Source organism: Berghia stephanieae, chromosome 5 (assembly GCF_034508935.2).
Source record: "Berghia stephanieae isolate SIO BIC M18660-M18661 chromosome 5, UCSD_Bste_1.3, whole genome shotgun sequence".
Classification (NCBI taxonomy): Eukaryota; Metazoa; Mollusca; class Gastropoda; order Nudibranchia; family Aeolidiidae; genus Berghia; species Berghia stephanieae.
The window spans coordinates 17579841-17605825 of record NC_088364.1 but is presented as its reverse complement, the minus strand read 5'-3'; the positions used below and the strand labels follow the sequence as shown (position 1 = coordinate 17605825).

Below are 25985 nucleotides of genomic sequence, written 5' to 3'. Positions count from 1 at the left end.
ACCAGAGAGATGATTTACGAGGAAAAAAATATCTCCCAAATTTAACTATACATTTGACCGTTTCCCTCTCAGCCAGGGTATCCGGACAGGAACAGGACAAAACCAAGTAATCTCATTCCAAGACAAAGACAGAAAGCAAGTTGGAAAACATATAGGGGGATAGACGACACAGAAAGTGCCTCCCTGCCCACTATGGGAGAAACTTTTAGTTGATGTAGGACAATTTAACATTTATTGAACGAAATAGTGTATAACAACAACAATATGATAATTTGTAACAAAGTAAATTTAATAACAAAAGAAAAAAAGCACAAATCACTCACAAATCACATTATGTAGAAATTGTAAAAGACAGCAAGATTCAACAGTCTAGTCTTTTGCTGCTATGTACGAGTATATAAGTCAAAAAACGAAAAAAATTGTAAAACTCGGTGTCAGATAAGATTATATCACCTTTGAATAATATCAACAACTATCACTTGGTTGTAATCAAATTTATAATTTTAGTTAAAAAATATTTTATAATTTCTTTTCGTAAAAGAGACAGAGATTGAAAAAAAAAGTATAATAAAGTTTACGAAAATAACCAAATAATCACATAACATTAATATAAATTCTGTGTATAGAGTTCAGAGTCAGTCATCAAGCACTAGGACTACTGTTTGTCGTAAAATATTATCTGGCAGATCTAACGCTGTATCCAGCCACCCAATCATTGTTGGATGAGCTGTAAGGCCAGTAAAAATGAGCTGAAATGCAGGATCAAACCAGGTGTGTTTGCATATCGGTGTCACAGTCAGATGCTTTGCTCATTGATCTTCTGGGTGTCTGATTGTTATATTGTCTAAAGTTAATGGTTTATAATTTTATAAAAAATAATTGTTTTATGAACATGTTTTTAAGGGTGCTCGCAACACACTAGGTCATATCAGCGCCAGTAAAAGGGAAAGTCAAAAATTTTTAAATTACAATTAAAGCACCCAAGAAAAAGTAGGACAAAGGGGAATTGGGTCAAAAGTACTTAGTTTGAGATCATCTAAAAGTCTCATCCAGACACCAGCACAAGATCCCACTAAGATGTTTACAAGATCATACCTGCCTACTTGAAAATTTCAAATTCAGTAAGAAATACAAAATTCATCAGTAATTAATGGTCAAATTTCAGTAATATTAAAGCAAACAAAAAAATGATAGATACACCCTTTTATATATGTAAAATAAACTTACCATGGCCTACTACTTATGCGGGTCAAGCCTCAATTAAAGTCTATTTTCCACAGCATGGCAAAATATTCATAAGAAATCAAGTCCAGTGAATAAGTAAAAACTACATCTGCTACAAATTCTACACATTCTATATATAAATGAAAATTTTAAAATTATTTTTTAATGTTGCGACCATTTGTATCAGTAATATTTCTTCTATTTCTGTAAGTCCGTAATTGTCCTTACACTTCCGTAACAATTACGGACAGTCCATAATAATAGGCAGGTATGCAAGATGCGTTCAAAACAATAAAAAAGATTACTATCAGCACACAACAGAGAGAGGATTAAGAAGATAAAAATTATCACTTCCTAAAACTAACACTATACATTTGACTGTTACCCTCTCAGCCATGGCTAGGAAAAAAACAAGTAATCGCATTCCAAGACAGACAGAAAGCAACTCATAAAACAAATATAGCGGGATAGGAGATACAGCACCTATCCAACACGGAGGGTTACAAGACCCCACCCAGTGAACAGAATCATTTCATAAAATCTTTTTCAAAGGGAAAAAGCGGATATTTTATTCCTCTAAAATACTAATCCTCTCATATAAAAAACAAACAAATGAATGTATATCAAAATGCTATATTATATTGTCTATTGAAAACAAATATTTGGTAAACAATCAATAATATCTCATCAAATTTTTTTGTAAAAATATCAATCTTTCGTGTAAATACAATTTCAACAGGTAATGAAGATCACTTGTAACAATTTTGGAAGGTATATTTTTTGTTTTTACCACCAAAAAAATAATAAATATAAAAAATAGAGATGAAAAAGAGCAAGTGGCGTGCTATGGACTAGTCTATGTAGTAATTCTATTATTTTAACATTAATGGAATGAGATTTGAGAGTTATGAATGTAAATCATAGTTGCACAACTGTAGCTTATATACATTCACTCTTTGTAGGTATATGAAAACTCTCCATGATCATGCCAGCAAAACAGCAACTGACACCAGATGGTTTATTTACATATTGGGAACCTGGGAGATGGTTAATATTATCGTGTTTCATAAATATATAATAGGACAAAAACTATTCTCTGCTGAGGTAAAGTACAGAGCAAGCCCCGATTTTTTTACAATCCGGCAACAAGAAGAAAAGTTATTGTTTATGTAACCACTAGAAGTGTGATTCTTGCAGTGAAAAACTGCCATTATAGTTATTTCAATCAATTGGAAGTATTGGAATAGAAAATCAGATCTGTTATAAAGGAATTTTACAGAACTTGTGACACTTTAGGTCATTTCAGCAGCTATAAAAAGAAAGATGAGGGAATAGTCAAATTCTATAACTAATACATGTGTAGAACTAATACATGTCGTGTTTATGTAACCACTAGAAGTGTGATTCTTGCAGTGAAAAACTGCCATTATAGTCATTTCAATCAATTGGAAGTATTGGAATAGAAAATCAGATCTGTTATAAAGGAATTTTACAGAACTTGTGACACTTTAGGTCATTTCAGCAGCTATAAAAAGAAAGATGAGGGAATAGTCAAATTTTAGAACTAATACATGTCGTAAAAGCATAGGACGTGCTTCATGTAAAGAAAATAAACATCACATGTCCTTTTAATGAAAGGAATGTAATGGAAGACGAGACGTTAATATCATTGAGGTAACAATGATGATATTTGTTGCGGAATAATAATAATATTCTTTTGTCAACAAGATATGTTTTCAATTAAGAATCATTACAATAACCGACAAACAGATATACTTAAACCTTTACAGGCAAAGGTTTAGTTTACCTGATCAAGCCCTAATTTCACAAATTGTTAATTTGAATATAAACACAGACAACCAATTTCACCCAAACAGCAATACGATTTGGGATTTAATGAAACCAGAGCTGTATCAGAAATAATAGTTTGAAAACTATCCAGGCTTGTTGTTAAAGGGTTAATATTATCTGTTTTAAAGATATGTTATTTTGAATAAACTTTAAAATGACACGTGGAATGATAAAATAAAGGGCAGGAATATTTATAATATCAATCATCAAAAACATGTACAAACATTATTTTTTAGTACACAGATTTCAAATGAACAAAATGCGATGAAAAATAAGTGATGGATCACATAAAGGGAAAAAAGAGCACTAGTTTTGTCATAATTGTTGATTAAAGTTGGCAAACTAAGAATTTATATAAATACTATTAATTTCTAATTAAACATGTAATACTTTATTAGGTTCGTTGAGAGTATTAGTTAGGTAGCAATAATAAACACTGATGTTACTTTTCTTATGGATATATAACAACGTGAGATTTAATTCGTATTTCCAATACAGAAAAGAACAACGGATCTAAATGTTTGTTAAATAATATACTTTTTAAAAAAGATTTATAAAAATATCAAAATATACCAAAACATCAAATGAAATAGCCATTACTTATTGAGGTAATCCACTATGGAAATCAAGCAGTTTGTTTAGAATGGATAACCGTGAATACCCTTCAAACAGAATTAGAACTACTGTTTGTATCACAAATGTTTTAAATATAGCTCAAATGGTAATCAGTTGAAACATTAGCACAAACAAACAAAACAAAACAAAACAGAACACGCACAAAAAAAAACCCCCAAAAAACAAGGAAAAATTGACAATCTGATAGATTGTCAGATGTCATGAAAAAGAATCATTCGTATTACTGAGCAAGTTTTAAAGCCAACTTGTTTTATGAAAATAAATATCAATTACAGATGCCAACAAAAAGGTTATGAAGCTCGAATTTTCATTGGCTCAATCTGAAATGTTTTGAAGTTGATGTTTCTTAGTTGTTTTTTGTTTTGTTGTTAAATATACCTGTTAAGCAAAAACATTATAAACATTACTAGATTAATTTCCAATAGACAATGATAGAATTAAAATCACTAATTAAAACGATGTTGAACATTGAAGATAATCACATAATTTTTTTATAAAATAATGATATTAAAAGTGAAGATATACAAAACATCACATATTTTTGTTTTGAGTGAGTAATAAAAGAACACAATTTATTAAAATAAAGAAACGATCTTGTACAATCGTATTCAAACAGCCATCAAATTCAAAGAAAGTCAGGTAGAAAACAAGATGATCCTGATAATATTTGATAAAAAATAATAACATTGGAAACTGATATGTAAAATCATTTTCAATCTGTCCTTATAATAGTCCAAAGAATCATAAAGAAAATTGATTTGTTGCCTCCATGATAAAGTAAATGATTAAAAATATAATTAAAGTAATTTTATAAATAAATTGAAGGGAATACGTATTATCAGATCTAATTCCTATTAATGAGCATTAGTGTCAAACAAAAAGAATACTAATACAATGGAAAATTGCAATTGTGTTTGCCTTCCATTGATAAAGTCAAAATGGAATTAAAAATTGTCATATGAAAGAGGTCATTTTCTTATCTAATGCTACGGACGCCATTCAACATTGTATTTACTAACAATAACTATGCTTCGCAATCAAACTGAAGTACCTCTGAGCGAGCCATTCTATCAAGATTAATAAAAAGATGAAAGGTCTGCATTGTACCAAAGAAAAATATTTAGCAAATGAATGACGTTTTAAAATTGAATTATATTTTTAAAAAATCAAGAAAAATATGAAATGATATGAAAGACGGCATTTTCCATTAGATTTATTCCATACATCATTGCATGTTCAATAAACATAAATTATGTTGTTCGGGCATAATGATGTTGAATTTACGCTTGACACATTTATTTTTTTCACAGATTAATGAATAAAATGCTAGTAGTTGAAGATTGTAGCCACAAAAAAAGTTAACAATTGAATCCGTTTAATAAGAGCTTGATTCATTTTGTTTAAATAAAATCCAAATCCCAGGTAATCAAAATGAAAGTAATGAATAAATCGGAGATGTTTCCTGAGCTATATTCCATGTTCATATCCATAATTTTACGACAATCCCAAAACAATGAGAAAAAGGTATTAGTAGAACACCCGATAACCCAATTAAATTAATTAAGGAAATGGTAAAAAATCAACAAAAGTCGGCAATCAGAAACATCCGACCTCTCTGGTGTTTATCCGACCAAATTACGACTTCCGTGTCATCATCGGAGGCAGGTCTCAGTACCAGTTTTTAATGTGTGGTGAATCAACTCCTTCCTCATCATTTATGACAAAAATTTTTTATATGTATTGATTATCTTTAAGTTTATATATGCATTGATTGCCTTAATGATTATATATCAAAGTTTCGTTGATTGCAGAAAACAAGATAGGAAAACAACAAATCATAGATTAACATTATGGTAGCTCATGTATAAAATAGAGCAACCTGCAATAAGGTCTTTGTCCACAACAAAAAAAAGTGAAAACAACTTCAGCCTTTTCACATGGAGGATAAACTATTTCTTTTGACTATCCATGAACTCTTTCACACTGTCAATACTTCCAATCTTTTCCCGAAATGTTTGTAAATGAGGACATCCATCGAGGGCAGTGGCATTTCTCTCGGTGATGTAATCCATAATGTCAAAAACAGCCAAATCACCAAGACTCAACTACAAATGAAATAACAATGGTAAATAAATTGAATTAATACTGTGCTTATTGACATTACAAAAGATATCAACATGGTGGTGTGGAAAACATTTTGCATCTCAGCTTCTATAAAAGTCAAACGAAGGAGAGCAAGACAAGTAGTGACTGATGACAATGCACACACACTTTCTTGTGAACTTGAGCTCTAAGCAGTGACCGAAATTGACTATGGTGTGTCTGCAGAAGCACTCCTTATAAATATTCATATTTATTTATGGGTGTTGTGAACAAGAACTGATCTATTCCAGAAATCTCCCTGGACCACACAGACAGTCCAGACCATTATAGATTATCCTCATTATCCTTCTGTAAAACCACATTTCAGAAGAATTTCTACTGCAATTTATTCTTTTAAAAATCATACCTTAGATCCTACAAAGAATCCTGTTGTGCTCTTCTTTATCATGTTCTCGAAGAATCTCAGGTAGGTCAAACTGTGAACCTCCAATGCCTCTTTCATGTACTGTACCTGCAGAATGCAACACGAGTCAAAAAGGTTTAGAGCATGGTCAGCTACCAGATATGTGACAATTATTGCATGACTTGTGTACTAATATATGGTAAACCTGGAAGCAAAAATTTCGCACACACATATACAGAGTCCAACCCAACTTAAGTGTGAATGAGTGTGAAATATAAGTTGTAAGATATTTCAAGAGACTGAGTACAAAAAAAGATTGCCTAACAGATGTCATTTGAATAACTTGGAAATTTGGTTCCGTATGATCTAGAAGAATAAAATAACCATTGAGAAGCTTAAAGATCGTTGTGAAACTGAAGACATTTTTAGATTTTAATGTGCAAATTTTATATATATTTGTAGTATGGAGTATGCAATAACCCTATGTGCCATTATGTGAGCGTTTAAACAAGTGCTTTACATGGGCTCATAAGCCAAGAGCAGCACTTAGCATATAGGATGAGACATGATGGCTTCCATTATAATTTTTTTAATTTTTGAGAAAGGCAATGCTGTTACCAGCCAGGTACGCATTTTAGACCTGGTTATGGTGAGAAAAAGAGAACAAAGCACATTTTCCACCGGGCCACAAGCTGAGCTTCATATCACTAGACCACAAAGCTGGGGCCAACTCAGGGGTGTAAACTGAACTGCCAGTATGTGCGACTTCCTATCAAATTTATTTTCACATTTTGGATGTCAAATTGAATTTTGAGGATGTTGTTCATCCTGTCTGAAAACCAAATTCAAGTGGTTGGTAACATATGACATTCAAAACCCAATGTGAACATTGAGAGATATCAAACTGATAGACCACTCTCTTTTCAGTGATGCTTATGAACAAATAACTCATGACAGGACAGGAATCTTTGTTTTATTTTTAGATTTATTTTTTTCCAAAATCTATGCTATATAACGTGATATGGGCCTGGAAAAATGTTTGGAGGGTTGCTATATCATCATTGAGACTGAATGATTGTAAATTCTCAGACTGCAAAAAGCTTGTCAATGGGTTTGGTCGTAGAAATCCCATCTAAGCAGGGGATTAGAAACACTGCTGACAATATAAAGGTCCAATGACCATGAATGGTTTAGTCACATGTCAAAATAAAGCATTATTATTGGATAGTTTTACCCACTATTTATAGAATTGATGCGCCGTTGATTGAAGAGTGATCTTTGTCCTAAAAATAGAAAACCGCATGTTCTTGAACTTGAGTGATTTGGACTGAGGCTATTAATATGTACATCTGATTGTTTTGACTTTGAACACAATTCTTTCCTTCATTATCTAACATAATACTGTTATGATTTGAGTGTGGTACTATGAATGACAAACAAAACACATGTGGTCTAGTCGTCAACCATGTTTATTCACAACTGAGGGGAAGTTGGTATTTTAGTTGCCAGGTCCATATGGTGTTGCCATATTGGCTGTTTTCAACTAAGTATGATTATATAACATCCCCCTTTCCAACAACATTATAATGTTGAGGTTATAGTCAACGTTTTTCATTTTATTCTTCTGTGAAAAGATGTTTCCTCTGTTTCTAAACTACTGACTGAATTAAGATAAATGTAAAACCTATCCAATGCCCTAGCGGCTTAATTTAGTGTATATTTGCATCTAGTGTTTGCAAGTCTGTCGTGTTAGTGGTCATATTCACAATCATATTTCATGCTAAATGGCCATGCCTATCATTTGTAAGTCTGTGGAACCTTAACAGTACGACCACTTCTACTTCTAGTTATATAAGGTGATTTACTTTTGTTTGTCTGTGTGTTGTGTTCCTGTGAAGACAGATTGTCTTCACGAACAGAAGAGCGCTCGTGCTTGTTCTGTTCGGGCACAGGTGAGAATGGGAGCTCGACCTGTGCTGCCGTTGTCTGTACCATCTGATGATTGGCACTAGATGTCGATATTGGTCTTGCTGTATTTGGATTTGGCAATGGACGTAGATGGTGCCTATTTCGACGAATGATGTTGTCGTTTTCTGTTCTGACAAGGTACGATCTGGGATGTTCGTCTTTCTGCATTATGATACCTTGTTGCCATCTGTTGGTCGATTTGTTTTGGTAGGTTACTGGCTGTCCCATTGATAATTTTGGGAGTTGATACGTTGATCTATTGTAGTAATGTTCTTGGGTTTTCTGCCGATTCTCAAGATGGCATTTGGTTTCTTCTAGGTCTGGAGCACGAGATTCTTTTCTTGGCAAATCATCTTTCAGTTGTCGGCCATAGAGTAGTTGTGCAGGTGATGGAGTGTTATTGTCAATCGGAGTTGTCCTGAGAGCTAACATGGCCATGAATGGATCTGATGCTGTTTCACGTGCTTTCTTGAGTGTACGTTTCACTATTTTCACCTGGCTCTCGATGAATCCATTGCTACGTGGATAGTGAGGTGAACTTGTGTCATGGTGGATTCCATAATTTTGTGTAAAATTTTTGTATGCATTCCCGCTGAAATGAGGACCATTGTCTGATCTTATGGTTACAGGAATCCCATGTTCACTAATGATTTGTTTAATTAGTGTCACTATTTTTTGGCTAGTGCTTTGGTTTTGCGGAATCTTCCTTACAAAATGAAACTTTGTGAAGTAATCTGCAACCAAAAGGTATTCTTCTCCATCAAGGTAGAACAGGTCTGTACCTATTGTGTGCCATGCATGGGGTGGAACTTCAGAAGGGATGAGAGGTTCTTTCCTTTGAGATGGTTGGTAAGCTTGGCATGTTTTACACTCTTTCGTGATTTCTGCTATGTCTCTGGTTATGTTTCTCCAAAACACTGAAGCTCGTGCCCTTAGTTGAGTTTTTTCAACCCCCAGGTGTGGTTTATGGAGGTTTCAAGGATCTCTTTCTGTAATGTTTTGGGTATGATAACTCTTCTGCCTTTTAGCAAAATACCTTCCTCTATGCTGATTTCATCTCTGTAGTTCCAATAGGGTCTGCAGAGGTAGTCAACATCTTGAATTTTCTCTGGCCATCCTGTAAAAACTGTATGCTTGAGAGCATTTAGTTCTGTGTCTTGTTCGACTTCCTCTTTGATCCTCTGAAGCTTGTCGTTGCTGAATTCTGAAAGTATGGAATGTATTTGAACATTCAGGTCGTTGATAGGGTTCATTTCTTGTGGAGAGATTCTTGACAGTGGGTCTGCAATTGCCATTTCCTTGCCTGGAACATATTTTATCTTCAAGTTGTAAGGCTGAATTCTAAGCAGTCTGGGTGGTGCTGCCTTCAAATGTTTGAGTTGGATGGACTCAAGGGGTTTATGGTCGTTTTCTACAATGAATTGTTGTCCATATAGATAGGTGTGGAATCTCTCGCAGCCATAAACGACAGCCAACATTTCTCTCTCTCTATATTGGCATATCTTGTTTCCTCTTCTGTGAGGGATTTGCTGGCGAATGCAACAGGGAGACCTTCTTGTAGAAGTGTGGCCCCTAACCCTTTCAGTGATGCATCTACTTGGACCGTGATTGATTTCCTGCTGTCGAAGTATGCAAGTGTTACTTTTTCAGATATAGCCTCTTTGATTTTGTCATAATCTTCTTGCATTGTAGCATTCCAACAAAAATCGCTGTCTTTTTTCAGGATTTCTCTTAGAGGTGCAGTAAGGTCACAGGTGTTTGGAATGAATGTGCTCATGTATGTCGTCAGTCCTAGGAATGATTGTAGTTCTCGGGGCGTTTGTGGTGGCTTCATATTCTTGAGAGCTGCTACTTTTGCAGGGTCTGGTTTTATATACCATCTTCTGAGCATATGATGCCATAAAATTTGATGCTTTTTTGTTTTATTTTGCACTTTTCTGGATTCAGTTTCAAACCGGTGGCTTCACATCTTTTCAACATCTCATTGAGGTTGGCATCATGTTCTTCTTCTGTCTCCCCATGTACCACAATATCGTCTGATATTCCAATCACGCCTTTGCATCCTTCAAATGTCTGATCGATCTTGGCTTGAAAAATGTCTTGGCTCATTTTCAGACCAAATGGCATTCTCAAGAATCTGTATCTGCCGAAAGGGGTATTGAAGGTTGTCAGGTAACTGGATTCGTCGTCCAGTTCAATATTCCAGTATCCAGCTTTTGCATCAAGTATGGAGAAATACTTGGCACCATTGAGTTTCGGTATGATATCTTCAAGTGTTGGAATGGCATGATGTTCTCTCAGTATAGCCTTGTTTAGATCTTTCGGGTCAAGACAAAGTCTTAGTTTGCCATTAGATTTTTCTCTGTAGACAAGGCTGTTGACCCATGCCGTCGGTTCACCTTCTTTGATTTTGTTGATGATTCCTTTTTCTGTCATTTTGTCCAATTCTTCTTTTATTCGGTCTTTCAGGATAATTGGGACTCTTCTTGGAGCATGTATCACTGGTGGAATACTTTTGTCAATGTTGATGTGATATTGGCCTTGGAATTTGCCAATACCATTGAAGGTATCTGGAAATCTGTTCTTGATTTTCTTTCATAATTTTCATTTTTAAGTTGGCAATTAATTGTGATTAGATTGAGTGCTTGAGCTGTTGGCAGTCCTAAGATTGTGTTTCCTTCATCTTCTGTGACATAGAATAAGGCATTTTGGTATTTGTCTTTACTCAAACAGGGAAAAGTAACTGTTCCAAATTGTTTGACTTGGTGACCGCCGTATGCCATCAATGTTCTTGAGGAAGGCTGGAGTGATTTTGGTAATCCTTCTTTGTCGACATCATCTGGGTACATGTTTTTGTAGATTCTTAGTGGAAGGGCGTTGCCTTGTGCACCGGTATCAACTTTCACCTTTAAAGTAGCAGTCTTCTTCTCGTTAAGTTTTATCTTCATTGAGGTGAATACTTCGTCTTTGAGGCCCTGTATTTGCAATGTTTCAAAATGTAAGTCTTCGTCTTCATCTTCAAGTTAAAAATTGTTCATGTTTTTTCTGTTGTTATCGTACTTTAATTTCCTGCACATTTTCTCGAAATGGTGCGATTTCTCGCAATAGTTGCAAATCTTATTCTTGGCAGGACATTGGTCAAAGGGGTGCATATGCCCGCCACATTTCTGACATTGTTTGTAATTCTGCTTTAGATGTGTTCTTGCCTTCTGTCTTTCTTCATCTGGCTTGGTTTTACTCTTTTCTTTTAAGGTGTACACTGTTGTTTGTTGAAGCTTACTAATCTGTTGTTTTGATGTCTCCATTGCTCTTGCGATGTCACTTGCCTTCTCCAAGTCTGCATCTCCCTCTTGAAGTAGTCTTTCTCTTATTCTGGCATCATTTGTCCCAAATATGATGCGATCTCTGATGAGTGAATTTTTTATTCTTCAAATTCACAATCGTTGGCCAGAATCTTCAAATCTGTAATAAACTGATCGACCATTTCTTCAGTTGCCTGCATTCTGGAATTGAACTTATAGCGGGCCATTGGAACGTTTTTCTTTGGTTGGCAATACCTTGTGAATCGTTCTATCATTTCACTTACTGCCAGTTGCTCCTCGGTGTTCCAGGAGTTGTAAATATCTCGCCCATCTTCACCAATATAGAGCAGGAAGTAGCTACTCTTTTGTTCTTCGCTTTTCTCTGCTAATGGGCCAGTCAGCAGTAATTTCATGTGCTGCAACCATTTTCGCCAGTTTTCTGAAATGTTCCCACTTTCAAAATTCATGGGACTCGGTTTTATGGAGTCCATCTTTGGGTTTGGAACTTTAGTCAGGAATTAGTTTTGGTAGAAGAAATAGCTCGATGAAATATCGATTCAAAGAAAATGTAATATACTAGTGGAGTTTCTGAAGCAAGGGTTGACTTATCTGTATCTTCTGACACCATGTTATGGTTTGAGTGTGGTACTATGAATGACAAACAAAACACATGTGGTCTAGTCGTCAACCATGTTTATTCACAACTGAGGGGAAGTTGGTATTTTAGTTGCCAGGTCCATATGGTGTTGCCATATTGGCTGTTTTCAACTAAGTATGATTATATAACAAATACCAGATTGACTTGTTAGGTTACAAACATATTTAAAATACAGACGCAAAAATACAACCAGCAAAAACAAAACAAAACAAACAAAATTAGAATAGTTTTAAAAGCATAATTCAATAAAGTTTTACCTTCTTTTCTTTATCTTCCTCCTTGAAGGATTTGTCTAGATAGAAAATAAAGTCCTTTAACAGTTCGAGGATTTGGTTAATCTCTAAATGGTCCATACTGTTATCCCCATAGAGACCTGTATTCCAATGATAATATATATGATATGCATTAATAATAATATTGATAATATTAGTAACAATAATAATAATAATAATAATAATAATAATAATAATAATTATAATAATAGTAATAATAATAATAGTAATAGTAGTAAGAAGAAGAAGAAGAAGAAGAAGAAGAAGAAGAAGAAGAAGAAGAAGAAGAAGAAGAAGAAGAAGAAGAAGAAGAAGAAGAAGAAGAAGAAGAAGAAGAAGAAGAAGAAGAAGAAGAAGAAGAAGAAGAAGAAGAAGAAGCAGCAGAAGAAGAAGGAAGAAGAAGAAGGAAGAAGAAGAAGGAAGAAGAAGAAGAAGAAAACTCGTGCAATCTACCCATTAATCAACGATAAAAGTGGTGATGTAAGAGTTGGATTACACCTGGGATCGGCTCTCAGCCCACTGCTGTTTGCAATAGTAACGGATTTTCTCACAGAACCCATTCAGCATGAGGCACCACGGAACATGATGTATGCGGATGATGTAGTACCTTTGAATGATACAAAAGCTGAGGCGGAAAAGGAGCTGGAGGGCTGGAGGCGGGTGTTGGAAAGGAGGGGATTAAGGGTAAGCAGATCGAAGACAGAGTATTTGTGCATCAGACAACAGAGAGCAGGACCACCAATAAATATAGGAGAAGAGGATGTGCCAGAGACAAAACAATTCAAATACTTAGCAACAACTGTACAAGGAGATGGGGGCAATGAGATGGAGGTTAAGAAGAGGATACAGACAGGCTGGAATAATTGGAGAAAGGTAACTGGTGTTATGTTTGACAAACGAATTCCCACAAAGCTGAAGGGGAAAATATATACATCTGTTGTAAGACCAGCAATGTTGTATGGACTAGAGACAGCAGCTACAACAAGGAAACAAGATAAAGAAGTTGAGGTGGCAGAAATGAGGATGTTGAGATGGTCACTTGGCTGAACAAGAAAAGATAAGGTGAGATATGAACGAATTCAAAGGTTGACTGAATTGAAGAATGTATCAATGAAGATGAGAAAAGATAGACTAACATAGTTCGGACATGTTGAGAGATGAGAGAGGGAGAACAGTAAGTATTGGATAAACAATTAGTGGGAAAGAGGAAAAATGGACGCCCAAAGACTAGAAGATGGTTGGATAGGGTAAATGATGATATGAAAGAACTGGGCCTGGAGGAGGTTGATTCTATGAACCGAGATGCATGGAGATGTGGCATTCATTATGACAACCCTGCAAAATGCGGGATTAGCTGAAAGAAGACGAAGAAGAAGAAGATTATTTTAAAAGTCTTTCTCTGTCTATCTCACTGGTAAAAGTCTAAATTGTGAAATTTCGTTTAAATTAATCCACCCAAATAAGATAAATGAATGTATTAAAGTACTCTTGTCTTGAATTTTGTAATTCTAACCCTTTCTATTTAGAATACGATTATTTAAATTTCCTTTTTGGATGAATAAAGTACATAATCATTATTATTATTATTATTAAAAAATTGTCTCATCCTCACACAATACTAACATGAGGCGTTGGATCACCTAAGACCTTTTATTGTTTTTAGTCAATTATACTTACTAAATTCTTCAGCTAAGTATCTTGCTATTGCCAAACTTTGGGCAAATTTCTTGCCATTTACCTCCAAGACCGGCATCTGAGAAAAGGGCAGTGCTGTATGAAAAAAAAAGAACAATATCCTAAACAATACTCTAGCATTACCCCCCCCCCCCCACACACACACACACACAAACAAAGTATTGAAATAAATTAAAAATGCATACAAAGTAATGATTAGGTAGATGGGCTTGTTAGATCTAGTGGAAAGTACTTTGTGACAGACTAGCATCTTATCCAAAGGGTAGCAAGCAATTGCTGCAGTCCTATAACTACCAGAAGTAGAAAAGGGGACAGCAATGAATAAATAGGACTTTTATACCGACTATGGGAAGAAAGGGCACAAAAATTGCAAATCAGCATGTGCTCCACATGGACCACAGAGAATAAAATGAATACAATCCAATGAAAACCAGTAGTCCTGATCCCATGTTCCTAAACAAAAACAAACAAAAAATTCACTGATGCGATTTACATGTTATGATGACATTTCAAAAGCAGATACTACCAAATGCCTCTCTTGAATACTTTATTCCACTTAAAACCACATGGAAAGAATTTAAGATACAAGGACACAATCAGATAGAAATAATGAGTTCTGAGGGTAAAAGAAAAACACTAACATGGGCACTTAAAAAAGCAAAGAAGATAAACTAGGTGCCTTCCATAGGAAACAGCTCATGAGAATTTTTATCATCCACTATCCAACCAAAATAAATAACAAATCCCTGTACATAAAATGTGAAGAAACACCGTTATCGATTCAAATTTTGAAAACAAGATGGAGACTATGTGGATATATTTTAAGGAAAGACAAAAATATTCCAGGAAATAAGGCAATGGCAATATTCTTTACACCAAGCGGCCATAACAAAAACAAAGGCAGACCCACAACAAGCATATACACTGTGATAAATAAAGACCTCTAGCGCCTCAATGACACACAAGAACTAAGAAGCGAAAAGGATTTAGAATACCTGAGATTCATCGCAGCAGACTGTCATCAATGGAAAGAACTAACTCAACAAATCAGAGAAGCTGCCAAAGCATCCCAGTCTGAAGATTAGGAGGCGAATGGCAATAATTCAACTAAGTCGAAATAAAAAGCCAATATGTGACCCAACACATCGACCTGGTATTTATTATGCCAGGGTGACCAGTGACGAAATGTGAATTTAGATTTGAAAGGATCAGAAATATACAATTTTGGTTCATCTCTCTTTAAGAAACTGTACTCTATCTCCTCAATAAACCAATCAACATTAATTCAAGTCTTCTATGTCAGCAATTAATCACCCAGACATAATACTGTCATTAGCCAGTGGGTCACACATGTGGACCACTGTAGAGTCCAATGGACCAGGAGTATTTTTTCTTTTCCAGCCCTAAGGGAATCTCCACCAACAACACATCACAACTATTGGGAGTGAGTACTGAGTTGTCATTAACCTCGAGTCCCACTTCTGGCCAGGCAATGATGATCAGTGACTGATGATCGAGATTACATCATTATTTAGAGAAAAATACCCATTTGTATCAGAATATCAATGGATGGAGGCAAAATTACATTGCTGTAAGGTCAAAATAACTTCAATGCAACATTGAAAAATGCAAATGTTTACGATCTAATGCTGGCTAGAAACCTGAGCAAACTGGAAAAGTGGCAGTAGACTACTTAACTACATAATGAAATAGAAATCATTGTCTCAACTCCTTCCCCTTTTTTACCTTGATAGAATTATAGCATAAATAGCCAAGGCTTTGAATTAGGTATACATTAGCACTTCTCACATTTCAATTTCATCTCAAGGCACAGGAAAGTAAATGGCAAAATCAGTATTGAAGTTATTCATTCATGATTGTAGCATATGAAGAGAAGGGTAGGGGAGAATAAAATGACTTCATTGATTACATTTCCTATCGGAAAGAGAGGGCAGGTGAAGAAATATATTGTGGAAGAGGAGGAGGACAACGAAGAAAAGGAGGAGGAAGAGGAAAAAGCGATGATGATGATGATGGAGAAGGACGACATTAATGATGATGATGGAAATTAAGCATCAACTAAGTAAGAAATTAACGTACTTGGCTTTAAAGCTGGCCAGTCCGAAAATTTAACTCGACAGTCTTCATACTCCACACCGGCAACGGCAAAGAGCAGACGAGATAACTGTCCCCGTCCCTTCAGATCAAAGTATATGAGTTTGTATGATGTCATTCTGATGTTGGTATCGATGGGGCGTGGGCTATTTGAAAATTAAAAACATAACAAAATCAAATAATTTGAAAATTGCTGGTAAACGCAATTTTATTAAAAGTCCCCCTCACTTATTTCAACAATGAACCATAAAACCAACGTAAGCCATATATTCTTTCCATATCTCTCTGTTTTTAGGGATTGGCTGTGTGAAAGAAAAATGTATTGTAATGAAATGCAACATAATGAGTCATAATGTCAATGTTTCCCCAATTACACGGGAAATATTTGAACCGGATCCTCTTTTAAATCTAAAAAAATCAATTGTCCAGAAAAAAATAATCACTCATAGATCTATAGATACGGTAGGTCTAAAGTCTATTTACTTTTATTCTCACAAAGTCAAATAGAACTTGACTTGGTATCTATAGAAAATTACAACTTGTTCCAGGGAATAAAACATGTAGATATATATAAATGAGTCTGAATTAACAATGCTCGTATTTTGTTAAGGGAAGATCCTTTGCTTTCATACACAAAGGGCTTACCTGACCGTTCTCGGTCTCTCTTGTGCTGTCAACCGTGAGACATTAATTTACGCTTTAACAGTTTTCCGTCAGTAGGCCTACTGCCTAGATTTGAACATAACTCACAATGACAACATCAACAACAAATCCACGCCCACTAACTTGGCAACTTTTTTTTCACAGAAGAGTTCCATTAGTAATGTATTGATAATCGGTGGATAGTTATTCTTGACAATTTTCGCACTTTCTGAAGTCCATTTGATTGTTTTGAAGATAAGGTCAGTTTTTTTTTATAATTGAAATTACAATTATATTTCCACTTACCAGATATCAAACAGTTATAGGCACACGTAGGTGTAGAATATGGTCACAATCCTTTAATGATTCATAAATCGATATTATTTCTTAACTTTTCAATTTTTCACTTCCGTAAACAAAGCAAAGAGAGAAAGCGATATAACGGTTAAAATGGCAGCTCCCATACTTTCAGGCTTCTTTTCAATTGTTGTATTTAAATGTTTTGTAATTAGTTTATCAGCATTATCTCAAAATCGATTTTCAACTAAAACACCTTACAAATTCGCACATCCTGAAACTGTAACAGGATACAAAGAAGATGATCTCAATACTTTACCCGAATTGAAGGGAATGGCTTGCTCTGCCGCTCATGCAACTGTTGTTGCTAGACATGGAACTCGGTATCCAGGTTTGGATGATGTTCATGAAATTATCCATCTGCACGAAAAATTGGTTGATGCAATGGAGCCCGATACACATCCTGATTTATATGACTGGAAATGTAAATTTCCAAGCAATAACGATAAAGCTTTGGCACACATTGGGGAAAATGAGCTTGAGTCTTTAGGTAAAAGAGTTGGGAAAAGATTGTCAACTCTTTTTGCCGATGAGGAACTCTCAAATTTTAGATTTATGACGTCAAGTAAGGAGAGAACAAAGCAAAGTGCGTCCGCTTTCTATGATGGCTTTATTAACACTGTATTAGCAGAGGAGGAGAAGAAGTGATGATTTTGATTCGGAAATCAACGATGAGCTCATAAGGTTTTTTGATTTGTGTGCACGCTATGTTTATGGTGTCAAAGACAACAAGACTGCCATGGGCGAGTATTACACTTTTTTGAATAGTGAACACATTACAAAGATCAAAGAAAAAATTGCGAAGAAGCTTGGTGTAAAATCCGAACTAATGACACAAGGTTAGTATCGTCATTATTCATCATTTCATTTTGTCAAGTAGGTATAATAAAAAATCTTAATCATAATCTTAATAAATTTTTGCAGTTTATAACATTTTTATGATAGAGACATACATACAGATAACAATATCATATTGCAAGATGCCCAAATTGCTTTTCCTTTGAATGTTGAATTCTTACCAGTATGATTATGATGAAACCCACTGTGGAAGTGTCTAAAGCCCAACCTCAATAAATGTTACTCCAATACCAAAGTCAGTTTGGATGATTATGTGAATGTGAGCTTTTTTTTTTCATCTAGGGGCATTATTTGGGCCTTTCGCCCAATCAAAGTTGAATGATAAAACATTTCAGACAGAATTGTTTACACAGTGTGCAATGACAAATGCTGCCAATCAAGTATGTGAAGTTGCTGCATGAAGCTTCAATAAATTAATGACAAAAACGGAATAGAAGCCTCTATTTAATTTACAAAGACATGATTGACATTTTAGGTTTTCCCTTCGTCAATGAAACATGATGAATGGGACACTAAAGACAAATTAAATGAGAGAAGATGACGTTGTTAAGGCAAATTATAAACACAACAATGATGGAACAGGAAATAGACTGCTTTGTCGTAAAAAAAATAAAAAAATAATGCCCTTCCCGCCACGACATCATAAGACATTGTCGCCTAGGCATTCCACGAAGGAATATAGATAATTCATCATATCTGATGTCAACAGGAATCACCCATGTTGTCCAAGTGACCAATTGGGGGTTAATAATCAAGGAAAAAAACGAAAGTGCCTAAAGCGGGGCTCGAACCCGGGTGACAGTGCAATGCCTTAACCACGCGGCCACATCGCCCCCCGATTTGTAATGAGCAGACATGAATTAAAATAGAATACATTTTTTTAAACAGCACAGTGTGTCTTGCAACCATTTGCCTCCTTGCTCAATGTACCAAAAGTAAAGAAAGAATGAAAAAAAAACACTGGTGTTATTTGGATTAGTGTTGTTTTTAGATATATATAAAAAGGAACCTGATATAACAGGGATAGAAGGATCAGAGCAAAATCAGTAGTAATAAAAGTACTTCACTCGACCACCAAATCTCGAACACGCAAATCTCGAAATCACGGAAATCTCAAACTCAGTACAATTCCCCGTTTTAATCCCTCTATTTCATTATTATTGGCGACACGAAAATCTCGAACATTTTTCGGGCCCAACACAGAAATCTCGAACAAACTGGACTTTCCCTTGCGGCCCTTTGAATTTTTTTCTCGTGAATTATTTGTGTTGAACGGAAGGGAAAGATGCCATTGCTCTCTCCGTAGCGCTAAGTGTCAGTTAATGTGTTACGCGTGCATGTGTGTGGCATGTGTTATGTGTGTGTGTGTTTGCATGCTGAACTGACAGGGAATGTTTGACTAGCGTCTTACACACCCGCACTCTATCGTAACCTCACTTTATGGTGCTTAATCTGAGGTGCCAGTACATCGCAAAATGACCAGTATCGTTGGGACAGGAGACTAACAAACAGTGATTGCCGAAGGCAGTAACTGTTACGTATTAAAATTATACAAACAATTAGGGGTGTGAAAGGTGGGGTGAGAGCAATGCCCTCCCTCTCTATTTAGCCTGAGGGTGTTAAGTGAGGAGTGATAGTGATTTTAGGTACCGGATTTGTAGGTTATGACAACACATGCTGAGTGTCTAATCCACAATGCGATTTGCTGGCTTTGTCTATTTATTAAGCACACGCAGTGGGAATTGTCATTCCATTTCTGTAATTAAACAAGACAAGACGCACTAAACACAACACCAGTGAAAACTCTCTTCATAATTTTGTAAAAGATGACCGATAAAAAGATATTAAATTATCTCACTATCGAATCTTGACAGAGTTCACAATAACGGAGAGTTATCATTCTAATATGACTTTTATCAAGAGACCAGCCACATTTGCCTCCCTCATATCCTCTGTAAAATACTCAACACGAAAAAGTCGAAAACACGGAAATCTCGAAAAAATAGGCCCTGTCCCAACTTGTGTGAGATTTCCTTGCTCAAGTGTAGTAGTGACAGCTGCAGCAATGGTATTTGTAGTTCTTGTGTTTGCCTAAAATAACTCATTCAATCCTGCAATTAGGTATTGAGCTCTAATTGGTCCCTGATCTAGGTTATATACGATACAACCCACTTATAACGGCATCCGTTATAGAGCCATCCTCTCTATAGAGACATGGAGTCCCAAGTCCCGATTTATTTTCCTATATATCATTAGTGATAAAAATATCACCACAATGACATACATCTTAGTAAAACCATGTATAGCGACATCGATATGGCAGTAATTGCCACCTTCAGATCAATAATCTATGTGAAATTTCTAGTCTAATGAAAATGCTTGCATTCGGACCAATGAAGTGCTGTAGCTTACTTAGCTTACCTGAGCCTCCCACATGCATTCACTAGCAACTCAGAGTGCCATCTTAAGTTAATTTTTGTCCTACCTCGTTGATTTCCAATAACTTGACCACAATCATCAAGAAATGGGAGAAAATCAAACAGCATTGGTTTGAACCACAGAAAAAATGCAGATGTTGATACAACTGTGCTGATGTTGTTCACTTTATACCATAGCATTCATTTCTTACTTCCCTGATCTGCCACCAATATTTTCACCGTGCTATAACCAAGTATCTTTGAGATTCTTCCCTGGTGAATGTTTAAAAATGTACAGCCAACCTCTCTAATCGTCTTCTACATAGTTGATTTTGAACCAACAAGGTTTTTTCTTATCTTTAATCTTTCCACTTGTCGCAACATCATGAACTGATTCTTGATCATGAAATGATTTCAAGACCTGTCTTTGGGCAACATCCTTATTGAAAGTCTCTATTTTAGGCTTTCTTCCTTGTTTGTCTCTGCAACTAGGTTCACTTGCAGTCTGAGAATCTGTAATTCATTGGTCGGAACATGTCTGTTGATACCTAATGCAGGGTTTGTCCTTTTCTTGGGATTGTTAATGTCGCTTTAAAGTCACTCATTCCTTGCTTCATGATTGTGGTAATCAAATAATTTGAAAGCAATACTTTTCAGTGTCACTATATTGTATTTCAAATCCATTGTTGAAAACTTAATGGAAAGATAGAATGTCAAAAAAATTAAATGAAACTGCATTACACCTCTGATTTTATGAATGAATGAATGTATGACAAATTTTACAACGATCATGATTTGTATTAATTAAAACATAGACACTCATGTGATTTAACATCATGTCAAATTGAGAAATTAGGGAGCAGGCCTTATGTAAGATAAAGATCTGAAAAAGTGAGTATATAACAGTGCCAGGCACATTTATTTTCAGATCTTCAATGATAATGTCAGTGTCTTTGTTGAGGACGGTTAGGAGATGAACGTGAATTGAGTGAATGCTCATGGTAGTGTTATGTTTTTCAAAAATTATCATTATGTGGAATATTATTTTGTAACTTTCTGAATCAAATTGTAAACATTAAATTTTCTATCCATTTTACAGTTTGAGTTTTTAAAAAATATAACTTTAAGAGAAAAAAAATTAATTTGTGAATATAAAATTCGGTAAAAATAATTCTTAATTGGTCATGGGCATTTGTGATATCCATGCAAAATTCCACTGCAATACAACAGTTTTAAAAATAAACACTTCTTAGGATATGAATTATGAAACGAACAATAGTCTGAGCTTGACATTTGGAATTCAATTTTAATTGTAATTACCATATAACTAGATAAAACAACAATTTAGTCTTTCTGTTGTGATAAGCAGCAACAATAGTTGATGGTTTGGTTTTTAAACTATTTTTTTTCCATTGAATTTTAACAGCGCATATTCACTTACTGTACAACATTTGTGGTTATGAGAAGGCCATATTTGAGAAATCACCCTGGTGTTCTCTACTCGATGATGAAGACTTGATACCATTGGAATACCTTGGAGACCTGAAGGTATTGGAAACTCCAAGTCAATTACAAATTAATTAATTCTTGTTATCTGTTCAATAATTTCTTCTAGTACAAATGAACATGGAAAACAATCAAAATATTACCTATGAAATAACACTGCTTTGATCACTCAGGCTAGACAATGGTAATGTGTGTGTGTGGGGGGAAGTGGCTCATTTGATAAAGCATTCGGCTTATATTCGCATTCAAACAGATTTTTCTTTCTCCTAAATCCTCTGTCTAACCAGCAGTGTGATACAGTAGCTGGCCCTGAGTTATGTCTTATATATATGAAATTTTGTGATAGGACAGTTTCCTATTAATTAACCACCCAATAGGAAACAAAAGTGTGATGTCAAAATATGGTTCCAATCTGATTGGAAGAGTAAAATCAGTCTTTCGGAGGACTGGATACATACATTGCGCACCTGATCTTCTGATATCAGAGTTTTCTAGCCTAAATAAATGCTGTCATCAATAACAATCATCCATCCTTGCTCTTTTATGCCCCATAATCATAAGAATCTGCCAATAGATCCTTCTACTAAAATAGTTATACCACCTTATGATTAAGATTCACTATGTAACCTATTCATTATTTATACATTGTCTGGAGGACTGGACACACACTTTCAATGAATTTTGAACCAGAAAAGAGGAAGATGTGACGTCACGATTTCTCTGCCCTTTTCTGATGGTGATGATAATACCAAATTTAGATGACTTGCCTTCTATATTTTTTCTTCTTCTTTTTTTTTTTTTTTCAGCACTTTTATAAGAATGGCTATGGTTTCAATATTACATATCGCCAGAGTTGTCCTCTTGTGTCTGAGATATTTTCAACAATGGACGAGGTTATTCTAGAAATAGAAAATACAGAGGAGGATGAGGAAGTTGCAGGGTAAGTTTATGAATTGTCCATTGAATGTCTATTCTATACCAATGTATTGTGTAGAATCCTTGTTAAACATGAACTCTGCTCAAGAAAGTGTCAGTGGGCTTATTTTGTCAGAAGCCTTAACCTGTCATGGAAGGATCATCAGGTGACCTTTCAATAGAGCTTATGTTCTCTGCTATGAAATGGCTGTTATTTGTTTAATAAGGAAAAGATTTAATTGCCTACGTTATCGGAAATTGTGTAATGAAGAAATATTAACTTGGAGAGTTGACTTCTAATTTTGATTTGATTAAAACTGATCTTTTGAAAACAAAAAAACATGCTACTTTGATTAAAATTTTGAAAAGTAGAACTAAATAAAATGAAAAAGAAAAAAGATTATTAAAATCCTGAAACATTGGATTAGAAATGCAACTTTACCTCAACCAACTTTTCATATTTATTTTAGGTTCCTTGTTGGCCAGTTTGCTTTTGGTCATGCTGAAACTCTTGGACCGGTTTTCAGTGCATTGGGTCTGTTCAACAATTCCCTCCCTCTCAAAGCAGATAATTTTGAAAGTCAGAGTAATCGGGTTTTTCGAACCAGCAACATTTTGCCCTTTGGTTCCAATATAATGTTTGTGTTGTATGAATGTGTGCCTGAGGAATTGGCGGAGGAAGAGGAGATTGAGGAGGCTGAGTACTACATCAAAGTCCTGGTGAATGAGAAAGCAGTGGTCATGCCTGGATGCCCCAATGTATATTGTAATTATAATGATATGCGAAAACGGTATCAATCTTACATTGATGATTGCCATTTTAAAAAGATGTGTAAAAGAGATTTACCAAAGGATGAGTTGTGATCTTTGAATGTGTTTTTTGAATTTTTTTTTTTTAGTATGTTTCATAGATCCGGTTGAATGCTATCTAAAATGATACAATTGTCACTTTTTATTTTTGTTTGGGCTGATGTAAAAAGTTTTAAATGTTTGTAGTGCTTGTTTCTTATCACTACAAACTATATATATATTTTTTTTCTTTTTTTTTTTCTTTCATGAAGTTTCTTCAAGTTGTCTGTTTATAATTAATTAAAATTTGACTTATTATTATTATTATTATTATTATTATTATTATTATTATTATTATTATTATTATTATTATTATTATTATTATTATTATTATTGTTATTATTTTTATTATTATTATTATTATTATTATTATTATTATTATTATTATTATTATTATTATTATTATTATTATTATTATTATTATTATTATTATTATTATTAACATCGTCCTTGTAATTATGAATATCATCATCATTGTTATTGTTATCATCATTCGCAATCATCAATGATATTGCTGTCATCATTATCATTATTTACATTACATAAAGTATAATCTAGTTGCCATAATATTATTACTTTATTGTTATATAAGATGTATTGAATTCCTTTGAAATGGTGAAACCTTTGAATGAGAGAGTATTGTTTGTTATAGCCAGATTATCTTGTTTTAATGACTGTCTGTATTTTGTACTTTTTTATTATTTTGAAATCAAATTTGAATTGGTTTTATAATGGAATATCTCAGTTTTTGCATTTGACGTTGAAGGTCATCAATGATATGAATCTTCATTAAGTAGTAGTTCTTCTCTAATTGTTTTGAAAAATAGTGAAATGCCAGGAGGGAGACAGGTGGCCTATGGCTCGGATGGATTCATTTTTTTCGTCTTTCTTTCTTTTTTTTTTTCCCCCAATAGGTAATCTCTTTTGTTTTACAGTATTTTTTGTTGTTGAATATTTTGCTTTAAGAACCATGCAAATGTTAATGGACTTATATTAATCTGTGTCTGGTGTGTTGTTTACTCGTTTCCTTTCAACTAGGCACTGCTACAATCTAAAGTGTTGCAAGTGTTGTCCAACTTTAAAACCTATCTGAATTTCGTCTTTATATCCATAATGAAGAGGGAAATGATTTTGAGGGTACTTTTCATCTTTTACTGTCTCTTTGTTCAGTTATAAAAAGACGGTTGATTGTACTGTTTATATACTTGATAAATAAAGAGATCATGTAACTCAGAAGTTGTGATTGGTGACTGGGGTGTTAACTTTTTCGTTTATTGTCGTTCAACTTGATTATTATTTATGGTTATATTGACATTGGTTATTTAGAGTTGTTTTCTTTTCTTTCATTGACATAGCAGTGTAATTCAATGCTCCTATTATATTCTATATCTTCGCATGAGTTAGGACATATTTTAAAAAACGTTTTTTGTCATGATAATTAATTGCAAATGACACCATCTGCTGGGGTGTGGTCTTCTGACCTCCAATGATGGGCAGAGAGGCCACTCTTGCTGTATCTTCTTTCTCCTATATCTGTTTTCCCTTTGCATGCTGCTCACTGTCTGCCATTATTCTGGATTGAGATTTTTCCAGCTATTGACTAGGATCATTAGCTGAGAAGGAGGCAGTCAAATGTATAGGGGGTAGTGTGACTCAGTGGTACAGTTTTAGCTTCATACCCGAAAGGTACCAAGTTCGATCGCTCACTGCTGCGCTGTGTGGCCTTGAGCAAGTCACCTCGCCTTAGCTCAATTTGCGGTACTGCATTGTGGCTGACGTCTGGGTTATTCCAGTCTTCCCTTGGAATAGACCCTAGAGACAAATTTCCACTTTGGGATGAATAAAGGGAATGTTATTTATTTATTGATTTTTTTATTTTATTGAGAGATGGTATGTTTTTCATCGTAATTCATCAGTATGTATGTACTATTGTTTTTAGTTTTTGATATATTGTACTTTGTAAGCATTTTAGTGTATCCTTCAGACAAGGGTCTTTTGTTTGTGCATGGATGGGGCTTTTAGATAATATCAAAATAGGCACACTGATGGATAGCTTGTGGAATTATATGATCCCTATTTGAACCAGTCCCTTTATCTTACTTTTTCCTTGGTGTTTTAAACTTCAGATCTGCAACTTTACTCTTATCATTTTCTTATTTTACAGGTGCTGAAAATATCTAAAAGTGTTGCAAGCGCTGTAAAACTCTTTAAAAC

At 34.7% G+C, this 25985-nt stretch overlaps 2 protein-coding genes across 4 annotated transcripts; one reads left to right on the top strand and one right to left on the bottom strand.

Annotated features, from left to right (window-relative positions):
• Positions 1-268: 268 nt before the first annotated feature.
• Positions 269-16995, bottom strand: LOC144972519 (putative glutathione S-transferase 7). Of its 3 annotated transcripts, none has more exons than XM_078913825.1 (6): positions 16873-16995; positions 16213-16373; positions 14095-14187; positions 12403-12518; positions 6221-6325; positions 269-5816 (listed from the first exon to the last, which is right to left on the bottom strand). In XM_078913825.1, exons 2-6 carry the CDS (start codon positions 16343-16345, stop codon positions 5661-5663), a joined length of 603 nt encoding a protein of 200 aa, XP_078769951.1. In that variant the 5' UTR covers positions 16346-16373; positions 16873-16995; the 3' UTR covers positions 269-5660. The 3 variants fall into 3 exon arrangements, with proteins under 3 accessions (XP_078769951.1, XP_078769952.1, XP_078769950.1); XM_078913826.1 differs by having other exon boundaries at positions 16711-16890; XM_078913824.1 differs by having other exon boundaries at positions 16723-16890.
• A 301-nt stretch (positions 16996-17296) lies between these two features.
• LOC144972518 (multiple inositol polyphosphate phosphatase 1-like) lies at positions 17297-25979 on the top strand. The gene is given in 5 exon segments (XM_078913823.1): positions 17297-17871; positions 17873-18065; positions 21928-22049; positions 22814-22947; positions 23393-25979. Coding segments are annotated over 5 exon segments (1395 nt in total). The 5' UTR covers positions 17297-17319; the 3' UTR covers positions 23787-25979.
• Positions 25980-25985: the final 6 nt, after the last annotated feature.